Genomic DNA, 12,112 nt, shown 5'->3' on the forward strand with positions numbered 1-12,112 from the left:
GTTCGTGCTAAGTCTATCAGAACAAAAGGAATACAGAGTACACAAATATGCCCCAATAACCAGGCAATTTTCTAAGCTAATAGCAAAAGTTTGAACATTACAGAATGTTAGTTACCTGCCCCTATATCCACTCTTCTCTCCTTCCTTAGAAACAGACCCTGGATTTATCTACAGTAGCAGTTCTCCCAGTCTCACCCATAGCTGGTGTGGCATTTAAGTGGAAGTGCTAGGAAGAGAACCTGGGAAAGGATCTCAGAGGGTGGGGGGCAGTGCCTTTTGTGCTCCCGCCTTCACACGCTGTGTGAAACGCTGTGGTGGGAGCTCCAGAACCACCGTGGACCTGAGCTTAGACTCACCCCTTAGTGGTGGAGGAGCTATGAACTGGAGAAGCCTGGGACCCCACTGACTACGGAATGGCCATACCTGCCTTACACTGCCTACCTCTAGACTTCCTTTATGCAAGAAACTTCAGCCTTATTGAAGGAATTAATTTGGGGTTTTTCTCTTACATGTTTCTAAGCTTGACAAATACAGATGGGTAAGCAGTAATTTATAGATGTAATGATAAAACCTGGTAAACAGCAAAGGAAACAGGCTCTGACTCCACGTAGAGGATGTTTTCTTACCACCACACTGTACTCTAAGGAAAACAGAAAAACGAGAGTAGTACCTCAAACTCTAAGAAAAGCCTCCAGCTCTCTTCCCACTTCTGGACACCTTCAAAGAGTTCTTTGTGAACCTCATAGTAGTTTCTTAACCGCACGATCTCGGCATCATGGAGCTGGAGCAGATTTTCTGTGTAGTCCTCTGCAAGATACAGGCCCAGTAGTTTTAAGAAATCCCTCCAGTGTTTAGTATCCCAATTTACTAATCCCTCATCCCCCTAAAATGGAAGCAGATTTTTCTCCCTTACAGTAAAAGTGATACATGAGTAATTGTGTGCTATAGATAATAAGAGCCAGGTTTGTCACCGTCAGCCTGGCAGGACTGGAGACTGACTAAGGCATAGAATAATATGACTAAGATTCTCAAAACTTCTGTCATCTTTTGCCTTGTCTTAGATTTCTTTCATATTCTTTCTTTTCATGCTGCCCAATAGAGGGCTGAGTCACAGAAAATGTCCAGAAATGTGGAATTCAGTAAAGACAGCAGCATCTTTATATTCCACTGGGCCCTTGGGGGCATACTCCTGGGCTCAAAAGTGGGCCCTGCCATTGACCTGCTGTGTGTCTCTGGGTTACGTTGTGCAACATTTATGTGCCTCAGTGTCCTTCCTCATCGCTTGAGTATTAAGTGAGATGATCCTGTTCAGAGTCTGGCATTGCACCTGGCCGCACAGAGTAAGCACCTGATAAACCTGAGCTTCACACCCACAGGCCACAGAGTTATACTGCTTCAGAGATCCCTCATTTCCCAATAGCATTTGCAAATGCTTATTTGAACAGGAATGGCAATTTATGCTGAATGGCTTGGAAATTTATGCCTCTGTTCCAGAGGAAATACTTCCCAGTGAACGTCTGCACTAAAACACAAGTGAGCAGCCGCATGAAGAGCGACACTTCTGTACGAACCAGAGTAGTAAGCAGCAAAAGCCTGTCTCTGCTCCTGGCTGTAAAAGCACTTGTCCCAGTACTGAGCCACCTCCACTCGGATTGCCTCAATCACTTTCTTCATGTTTTGCATTTTAAGTTCTTCCAACCGATCCACTTCTAATTGCAGCTGAAACAAAAAGACCTGTTAAAAGTGCTTCATATTTGTATATTTATGTAAATTTGCAAAATATTTCCCCCTTTTTTAATAAAGTGAAGTGAAAGTTGCTCAGTTGTGTCCAACTCTTTGTGACCCCATGGACTATAGTCCATGGAATTCTCAAGGTCAGAATACTGGAGTGGGTAGCCTTTCCCTTTTCCAGGGGATCTTCCCAACCCAGGGATAGAACCCAGGTCTCCCACATTGTAGGCAGATTATTTACCAGCTAATCCACAAGGAAAGCCCTTTTTAATAAAATTACAACACAAAACCACAGTGGCAAGTCAACACTCTATAACAATGATATCCTAGGAGCCAGAAATGTAAGAAACATACACACAAAATAACAGATGATCAGGCTACTGCCACCCTTTTCTGATGCTTGTCTTAAAAACAGGCTCACTCAGGATTTCCTTGGTGGTCTAGTGGCTAAGACTCTGTACTCCCAATGCAGGGGGCCCAGGTTCAATCTCTGCTCAGGGAACTAGATTCCACATGCAACTAAGACCTGATGCAGCCAAATAAATATTAAAACAAGAAAGAAAGAAAAAAACAGGTTCACGCAAGGCAGAAGCTGGTGAAGACACCAGTGTGTGCCCATGCTCAGTTGCCTGCCACTCTTTGGGACCCCATGGACTATGTAGCCCACCAGGCCCCTCTATCCATGGGATTTCCCAGGCAAGAATACCAGACTGGGTTGCCACTTCCTATTCCAGGGGATCTTCCTGAACCAGGGATTGAACCCACATCTCCTGTACTGGCAGGTGGATTCTTTACCACTGAGCCACTAGGGAAGCCCCAGAGATATCACACTTGACACCAAAAAGCTGACCCAGTGCCCTTAGGGTTCCTTACCGCTTTCCGGACCTTGGCCTTCGACCCAGTCATAATCGTGGCCACAGCTTCTCTTTCTTCTGCAGGTATTTGCAACCTATCCCAGAGCTCTCGTATCTGAGCACGCAGCCCCTCACACACTGCTTCATTTTGTGATTTTCGCACTTCCAGCTGTAGCAAGGAAAGCCGGGGTTACAGCAATGACAGCAGCAGAGAGAAAGCTGGGCCTCTGGCTTCCTACAAAGATACATCTTTACCCCCACGGAGAAGAAGCACTTTCACAAGACTGTGAAGAGCTGTGTTTTCATGACTTCTGAAAACAAACTATAAGGCTGCTATTATGGTAGTAGGGTCTCAGATCTCCAAAATAAGGATTTAAATTTTAACTAAAAAAAATTTTTTTTTTTTCAGTTAAACACTAAACTAATTCAAATAACTTAGTTTTCACCCAAATCCTGTATTTCATATTCTTAGAACTACATATAAATTAAGGTTTTTGTTTAAAAAAAAATTCAAAGTTGTATTTCACACAATACTATCTTTATCTTAAAGGAAAAAACCGCAAGTTTTTTTTCCCCCCAAATTGCTGGATACTGTGGAGATCCCAGGCCATAATCGGCGCGACATTACCTGCCGGAGCAACTTCTGTAGTGTTGCAATATTTTCCAGAGATAAACAGAAGGCTTCTTCATCTTCACACACCACGTCTCTTTCAAAGCTTGTGTCTGGCGTGTGCTCTAATTCCTCCATACACAGTATGATCTGTCTCTTTATGTTAACAAACTCCTCACGCCTAGATGCCTATGAAAGAAGATGATTATAAGATACCTGGAGGAAAGTCAAATGACTTTTAGGACATATGAATGTTGACATAAAGCTATGACAAACCTAGACAGAATATTAAAAAACAAAGACATCACTTTGTTGACAAAGGTCCATATAGTCAAAGCTATGGTCTTTCCAGTAGTCATGTACAGGTATGAGAGTTGGACTATAAAGAAGGACGAGCACCAAAGAATTGATGCTTTTACACTGTGGTGCTGGAGAAGACTCTTGGGACTGTAAGGAGATCAAACTAGTCAATTCTAAAGGAAATCAGTCCTGAATATCCATTGGAAGGACTGATGCTGAAACTGAAGCTCCCAATATTTTGGCCACTTGATGCAAAGAGCCAATTCATTGGAAAAGACCCTGATGCTGGGAAAAACTGAAGGCAAGAAGAGAAGGGGGTGACAGAGGATGAGATGGTTAGACAGCATCACTGACTCAATGAACATGAATTTGAACAAACTGCAGGAGATACTGCAGGACGGAAGCCTGGTGTGCTGCAGTCCATGGGGTCACAAAGAGTTACATGCTACTTGGCAAACTGAACAAAAGCACCAATGTTAGCATACCTTTGTTTCCCTCAAAGTTGCCACGTGTTGTCTAAACTGGTTCAGCTCTTCTAAACTGGGAACTGAGGTGCTGTCAATTTCATAATGGGGCATGCAAAGAATTTCACACAGTTCTTGATCTTGTTCTTGAAGGATTTTCAGTTCTTGTTTTCTTTCCTTTTTCTGTTTTCTCCTCAGTTCCACCTGAGTGCGCAAATCCTTTTCTAGTTGCAAGATGGTTGTCTCTCCTTCTTCCTGTAGGAGACAATGTACCACTGTTAAGGTGCCAAGTGGATTTCTTTAGAGGAGGAGAAAGACGATGGAAAAAAAAGACTAGGATGACAGACTTTTAGTTAAACTTACAAATAAGTTAACTTATTTGTTAACCTAACAGAGTATAACCTAACCTAACAGAATATGGCACAGAGAGGGCCCCATAACAAGGTTCCCCAGTAAGGAAAGGTGCCAGGGCAATTTTATCAGAGGTAAAAATGGTTGAAAAACTTGCTTTGAGTTAGCTATGGTTATTTAGCTCCTAACTAAATGTTTATCCCAATAATCCTAAGAACATCACTTAACCATCCCAATAATTGAAGGTTATCACTTAACCAATAAAAATCCATTTTGTACTCCTTGCTCTACTCCTGATAAGCAGAAGAAACAAGTGGCAGTTATATGTCCTATAAATTTTATTCAACATTAAACTAGGAACTGTCATATAATTTAAGGGAGATATACTACTGAATACCTAACTTCTCATCCAATTTCATATCAAAAGTTTTTTTAAAAAAAGACTAAGGAAGGAATCTCAAAAAACAACAAAATTCTGCAAGGCAATTATCCTTCAATTAAAAAATTTAAAAAAAGGAATCTCTGTTCAAAATCAATGATATTTATGCCATCTGTGCTGATGTCCGAGTCTGCCTGATTGCTCATGGCTACAAGATATTAATTATCCTTAACTCTTTAAACAGTGTCCTCCTCTGAGGCTGCCTCCATCTAGATCCCCAGGCAGTTCTTTCTGTAACAAGGAGAAGGGCCCGAGACCTTACTGGCACCACATCAGCCCCCTGTGTGCTGTCCCTGCACCCACCTCTATTCTAGTTACCTTCCCAACCCTCACATTTGTCTTCTTTTTTATGATCCCAACACTGTTTTTACTGGTTCTAACCAGGGCTATGTTTCGGGGTCCCTCTGTCGTTCATGTCATGCTTGCGTGTTTCTGAGTTCATGTCTGACTCGTGCTGGAGCACGGGACAGCAAACTCTCAGCAAGAAACACAGATGAGCATCCTTGGGTTTGACCTCACTTTCCTGATATTCCTACTATGGAAACATTTCTTCTCATGTGGCCACTTTGGCTGGTTCAGTGGTGTGCAGCTTTCAAGTATGAAAAAATCCACAAAGGCAGGTTTTGGGGGTAATTTTCCCTTATATCACTCATCACTTTTGTTTCTTAAGTAGCTCTTTTCATTTTCTTTTATAGAAATAATGGAATTATATCATCTATTCCTCTTTTAACTAAGCTCAGAGTTAAAAAAATTTTTTATGTCCTACAAATTGATAGGAATAGGAAATTTGTTTTTGATTAAAACATTGCAGCACTTAGGTGTTTCACCTCTCAACAGGGCAACTTATTTATATAAGTGAAAAAATAGCTTTGCTGGAACCAAGTAACTAGGCAACATGTTCCACCCATTTCTCATGTCCAGTATCAGCCCTACAAGGAAACTTTCCACCTGGAGCTCCAAATCAAAGTTCTTCCCTAAATCTCAGACCCAAACAGGATCCCCTGACATCGTGCCACATACATGAAAAGGCTCGACATTTAACTCGCTGCACAGAGTGTTCAGCTCTTTCTGACAGACGGCTATGCTTTTGATGAGCCTCTCCTTCAGGCTTTCCTCCTCGGCAATCATCATGTCCAGGAGGTCCTAGGAGAGAGGAAACAGTCCTGTGAAAGTCCTGGGTTCTCCCCCATCAGCGCCAAACAACAACAAATAACACCAAAACCTCACAGTTTCAAATTTTTAAGAAAGGACTTAAAAAAACAGGACTTCCCTGGCAGTCCAGTGGTTAAGACTCCACACTCCCAGTGCAGAGGACCCAGGTTCAATCCTTGGTCTGGGAACTAGGATCCCCATGGCTTGGCCAAAACAAACATGCAAACAAAACCGGGAGGAGCCTGTGACATCCTGGCGTCATTTCTATATGCTATTTTAGATGAGACACCAACATCCTTAACCCTGTCCCACTGCAAAGAGGCCAGTGCTACTAAACTCACCTTGATGTGCTTCTTTACAACCTCAGTTCTTTGTAACCGCTGGTCCTCTGGAATGCCAATCAATTCCCATATTTCCCGAAGGTGATTCAGGGCTTTCTGGAGACATACTATGGACTCCTCTGCCAGCACCTCACTAAAAAGCAAAAGAGAAGCCAGCTACATGAGCCACTGCCTCCAGTCTAAAAACTGTATTTACAGAAACTAAAACTAGTTTCTCAGTGGGCTCAAGGCTAAAAAAATTGGAAACAAGCATTTAACTTAATTCATCTTTAACTACTCCCCTATCCTTCCCCCCACAAACACCACAATCCTGGCAAAGCAAAATCCAGTATCATGTTACATTGTAGAAATTCAATCTTACACTGTGTAAATTCAATCTTTTGAATAATACTCAGAATCTGGACTTCAATCAATGATTCTATCTATGGCAGTATATTACGGAAAAACAGACAAAAATGTCAACTCCTATAAAACAGCTGGAAGTTTATTGCAAATTTGTTATTCATTTTTTTCCCTTCCAGTTTTATTAAGCTATAATTAATATATAGCACTGTATAAGTTTAAGGTATACAGCACAATGACTTGATTTACATACATCATGAAGTGTTATCACAATAAGTTTAGTAAACATCTATCATTTCATATAGGTAAAATATTAAATTTTAAAATTATTTTTCTTATGACTAGAACTCAGTATTACTCTTTAACAACTTTCATAAATAACATACAGTAGTACCAATTATATTGATCATGTTGTACATTACATCCCTATTACTTATCTTAATACTGATTTATCTGGACTTCTGTGGTGGTCCATTGGTTAAAAATCTGATTGCCAATACAGGGGACACAGGTTTGGTCCCTGCTCTGGAAGGATTCCACATGCCATGGGGCAACTGAGTCTGTGCACCACAACTCCTGAGCCCACACACCCTAGAGCCCACGCTTCGCAACAGAGAAGCCACTGCAATGAAAAGTCTGTGCACTGCAACCAGAGAGTAGCCCCCGCTCACAGCAACTAGAGAAAGCCCATGTAGCAACAAAGACCCAACAAAGCCCAAAATACATTAATTAAATACAAATTTTTTTAAAACCTGACTTATACCCTTCTGACTGTCCTCATCCAATTCTTCCTTCTCCCTACCCCCAGACTCTGGTAAGCTAAAACTAATCTCTTTTTCTCTGAATTTGCTTGTTTCTGAAATATAATTGACCTATAACACTATGTTAATTCCTGCTAGAGAACACAGTGAATATTAGTGAACATATTTCTATACATTTCAAACTGATCACCAGAATAAGTCTAGCTACAATAGGTCACCATACAAGATATCACCTAGTTCTTGACTACATTTTGCACACTATCCATTTCATACCTGTAACTCATTTATTTTGAAACTGGAAGTTTGTATTCTTCTTCTTTTTAATTTGGCTGCACTGGGTCTTTGTTGTGTGGGATCTTCATTGTTGCCTGCAGGATCTTTTCGTTGTGGCATATGGGATCTCAGTTCCCTGACCAGGAATCGAACCCATATCCCCTGAATTGCAAGGCAGATTCTTAACCACTGGATGGCCAGGGAAGGCTCTGACAGTTCTATATTTAATTTTTTGAGGCATCGCCAACTATTTTCCATAGTGGCTACTCCAATTTACATCCCCACCAACAGTGCACAAGGGTTCCCTTTTCCCAGTATCCTCGCCAATTCATGTTATCTGTTATCTTTAATAACATTCTGACAGTTGTGAGGTGATTATCTCATTGTGGTTCTGATCTGCATTTCCCTTTTGATTAGTGATGTTAAGCATCTTTTCATGTGCCCGTTGATCATCTGTATGTCTTCCTTGGAAAAATGTCTATTCAGATCCTCTACCCATTTTTAGTAAGGGTGTTTGTTTTCTTAATGTTGAGTTGTATACATTCTTTGTATATTTTGGATATTAATCCCTGATCAGTGTTGATGAGTATATAGAAAAGCCAGAACTTTCACACACTACTGGCTGGAGTGAATTAGTACACCATCTTGAGACTGTTGGCAGTATCTGTTAAAGTTAAACTCTGGATGCGCTTTGCTACCAGTCAGCCAGGAGGCCTGGAACAAGTCACCGAAGCTCTTCTGTGCAAGAAATGAGGCTAGAGGTTCTCACTGGCCCCCTCTCTGCTACAGCATATTCAGGGGTTCTGAATCACCAGCCTACATCTCCAGGAACATCAGTTTCTCCATAGTTTTAATATACTTATTTCTAAGACATTTTTCTAGCCAAGAAATTCCAATGTAAAGGTTTCCTGTCCTAGTTGCAGAAAAACTTTTGCACAGATACTAGTTGCCTATACCAGATGGGAGTATCAATACACACATAATGAAGAGTGTTTAAAAGAATTTACTGGGACTTCCTTGGTGGTCCAGTGGTTAAGAATCTGCCTGCCAACGCAGGGGACATGGGTTCGATTCCTGCTCTGGGAGGATTCCACATGCCTGGGGCAACTAAGCCTGTGCGCACCACCACTGAGCCCATGCTCTAGAGCCTGTGCTCTGCAACAAGAGAAGACACTGCAATGAGAAGTCCAGGCACCGTGTACAACGCAACTAGAGAAACAGCCACAAAGACCCAGCACAGCCAAAAATTAATAAAAAAAAATGAAAAGAAAACCTACAGAATGGGGAGAAAATATTTGCAAATGATGTGACAGACAAGGGCTTAATCTCCAAAATACACAAACACCTCATACAACAATAAAAAAAGGAGAAACAACCCAATCAAAAAATGCACAGAAGACCTTAATAGACATTTACCCAAAGAAGACATACAGATGGCCAACAGGCACATGAAAAGATTCTCAGCATCACTAATTAGTAGAGAAATGCAAATCAAAACCATAATGAGGTACCACCTCATAACTGGTCAGAACAGCCATCATTAAAAGTCTGCAAACAACAAATGCTGGAGAAGGTGTGAAGAGAACCCTCCTACACTACTGGCGGGAATGTAAGTTGGTGCTGTCTCTATGGAAAACAGTTTGGAGGTTCCTCAAAAAAAAAAGAAAAAAATGGAGTTGCCATATGATCCAGCAGTTCTACTCCTGGGCACATACCCAGACCCAACTATAATTTGAAGATACATGCACCCCTGTTCACAGCACTGCTGTTTACAATAGCGGGAAACAATCTAAATGTCCATCAACAGATGAATGGATAAAGAAGGTGTGGTATATATATATACACACACAATGGAATATTACTCCACCATAAAAAAGAAAATAATGCCGTTTGCAGCAACACAAATGGACCTAGAGATTATCGTAAGTGAAGTAAATCAGAAAGATAGACAAATACCACATGCTATCAAGAATCTAAAATACGACAGACGACAGACTCAAAGATATAGAGAACGTATTTGCAGTTGCCAAGAGGGAAGGAAGGATTGGAAGATTGGGATTAGCAGATTCAAACAGTATAGCACACAAAACTATATTCAATACCCTGGGAATAAACCATAATGGAAAAGAATATATGTATAACTGAATCACTTTGCTATACAGCAGAAATTAACACAACATTGTAAATCAATTATATTTCAATAAAACTTTAAAAGTAAACTAAAAGCATAAAAAATGTAAAAAAAAAATTACCATGGTACAATTAGCCTTGCTAATTGGTTTCAGGTAATTTCTGAAAAGGTGCAAATTTGAGATTTTTTTCTTATACTACATCATTTGAAAAACTGAGGGTGCCTACCAGAATACCATTCAAGAATACAGAGGTTGAAAGGGGCCAATTTTTCCAGTCTGGAGACTCTTAAGTCACTAGCCCAGAAGATATCCTAAATGGCCCTTTAAATGATTTCCTACCTTCTGGCAGCATTCCACTGATCTACCATCCTATTTTTTTTCTAAATAGCCCTCTAAAAAAGCTTGTTAAGCTCCTCTGTACAACCTGCTTCAGAAATCAAACCAACAGTTAATTCAGTGACCATTCTGATAACCATATTTTTCAGGCATATTTCTCATCGTCTTCTTTAAATATGAATACTTGAAACCAGATTACCTGAAAGTCTGGTTTTGTTAGCATAGTAATTCCAGTTGTTAGATCTGTCAGGCTGGAACCAAAGTTAATTGATAACTTTTCCTTCCCCATCATTCACTTTCTTGAAAGCAGTATATGCCTGAACAATCCAAAAACTGCTAATGGACTTGGGAGTAAGAGTCTTCTGTAAAATGTCATTTAAAATTTTACCAGTCTTCAGAATGTGTCATTCAGAGAAGGCCATGGCAACCCACTCCAGTACTGTTGCCTGGAGAATCCCAGGGACGGGTGAGCCTGGTGGGCTGCCGTCTATGGGGTGGCACAGAATCAGACACGACTGAAGCGACTTGGCAGTAGCAGCAGCAGAATGTGTCATTAGCTGAAACACACAGCAGCTTAACTGTGCTCTCTTTTAAGAAGTTATTTGTCATCCACAACCTGACAACCAACATCTGTTTTCCAGTGGTACCAGCGATTTGTACTCCATTCCCATTCTCCCAAGGACAAGCATTTGAAAAGAACCATCAGAATCATTAACCATGGAAGGAAGAAACTTCCAAAGCCATACATTAACCAGTTTGACCAATAACTACAAATTATTAATAATGAATTATCACAAGGCTTCATTCACTACTTTCAGAAGATAAAGTTAACATCTGTATCACTTTTAACACAAAAATTCTACCACTGGCATTGTTTTCATTTTAGTGATGAGAAGGCAATGGCACCCCACTCCAGTACTCTTGCCTGGAAAATCCCATGGACTGAGGAGCCTGGCAGGCTACAGTCCTGGGGGTCGCGAAGAGTCGGCCACGACTGAGCAACTTCACTTTCACTTTTCACTTTCATGCATTGGAGAAGGAAATGGCAACCCACTCCAATGTTCTTGCCTGGAGAATCCCAGGGACGGGGGAGCCTGGTGGGCTGCCGTCTGTGCGGTCGCTCAGAGTCGGACACGACTGAAGCGACTTAGCAAACTGACATTCAACATCACTGCCCAAAGTTACAAGGCCGGTAAGAGGCGGAGTGATGAATCCGGTCGCAATTTCAATTCGGACACCCCTTCCCCACCACCCCACCCTTCTCCCGCAATGCCTGAAAAGTTGCTAAAACGACCGGACAAGTATTCCTTAACTGGGAGTTTCTGAACTTGCAAGAAAACCAAGCTATGTTTCCAATTCGAGTAAAGTATTAACACTGCAACCCTGAGACACTGAAATGCAACGCTAAATTTAAAACTTGACCGCTTTATTGAAACCCTGACCACAAAAAACTCAGGACATACATAAAACAAGCCGTCGGTGCCAATAAGCAGCACCTGAGACGCTAGGTGGGTGGAGAGGGTGGGGCTCCCGGACTCCAGCTCCGACCGCCGCGCACCCGCGGCGCCGCTGGCCCGACCGACCTCCCCACCCCGCCGCTGATCCCGGGCACCTGGATCAGCACCGCTAAGGGCGGCTGGACCTGCGGGGGCCGGAGGCCGCCGGGGAAAGGGCGCGTCAGGTCTGGCCTCCCCGCCGCCAGCGGCCCGCAGGCCTCGCGCCGGCTCACAGCTTCCCAGCGGAGCCCGGCCGCTCCCGGCCTCACTCGGGCGTGGCTGACAGGACGCCCCGACCCCGGGTGGAGGGCGGCCCCTCGGACCCCGCACCGCCCCACACCCAGAAGAGGAGTCGCTCCCTCCCGCGCCCCCTCGACGCCCCCCACAAACATGCACCTTCTCCTCATGACGGACGCTCCAAGCGGGCGGGCGTCGAGGCCCCCGACCTTCTTCTCCACGCGGGCCGATCGCAGCAACCCCCAGCAAGCACCCGCGGCGTCCCTCTAGCTCGCAGCTGCGCGAGCCGTTAG

The 12,112-nt window shown here is 42.7% G+C and overlaps 2 protein-coding genes and 1 non-coding gene across 6 annotated transcripts in view; 2 read left to right on the forward strand and 1 right to left on the reverse strand.

Moving 5' to 3' along the window:
* The window catches only part of RCCD1 (RCC1 domain containing 1), a 25,253-nt gene extending 23,436 nt beyond the window's left edge, over positions 1–1,817 (forward strand). The window contains exon 8 of the mRNA XM_040257527.1: positions 1,446–1,817. Coding sequence (XP_040113461.1) covers positions 1,446–1,513 — 68 coding nt within the window. The 3' untranslated portion in view covers positions 1,514–1,817. The remainder of the gene's footprint in view (positions 1–1,445) is intronic.
* The window catches only part of PRC1 (protein regulator of cytokinesis 1), a 21,585-nt gene extending 9,473 nt beyond the window's left edge, over positions 1–12,112 (reverse strand). For all 4 annotated transcript variants that reach the window (XM_040257511.1, XM_040257509.1, XM_040257512.1 and 1 more), the window contains exons 1-8: positions 11,979–12,112; positions 6,243–6,375; positions 5,770–5,892; positions 3,981–4,214; positions 3,214–3,384; positions 2,605–2,754; positions 1,572–1,719; positions 671–807 (exon numbers count right to left, since the gene is read on the reverse strand). In XM_040257511.1, the coding sequence (XP_040113445.1) occupies positions 671–807; positions 1,572–1,719; positions 2,605–2,754; positions 3,214–3,384; positions 3,981–4,214; positions 5,770–5,892; positions 6,243–6,375; positions 11,979–11,989 (1,107 nt within the window). In that variant the 5' untranslated portion in view covers positions 11,990–12,112. The remainder of the gene's footprint in view (positions 1–670; positions 808–1,571; positions 1,720–2,604; positions 2,755–3,213; positions 3,385–3,980; positions 4,215–5,769; positions 5,893–6,242; positions 6,376–11,978) is intronic.
* On the forward strand, positions 2,161–2,233 carry TRNAG-CCC. The gene has a single exon. It is a non-coding gene; the product is annotated as a tRNA-Gly (tRNA).

Source organism: Oryx dammah, unplaced genomic scaffold (genome assembly GCF_014754425.2).
Source record: "Oryx dammah isolate SB20612 unplaced genomic scaffold, SCBI_Odam_1.1 HiC_scaffold_16, whole genome shotgun sequence".
Lineage (NCBI taxonomy): Eukaryota > Metazoa > Chordata > Mammalia > Artiodactyla > Bovidae > Oryx > Oryx dammah.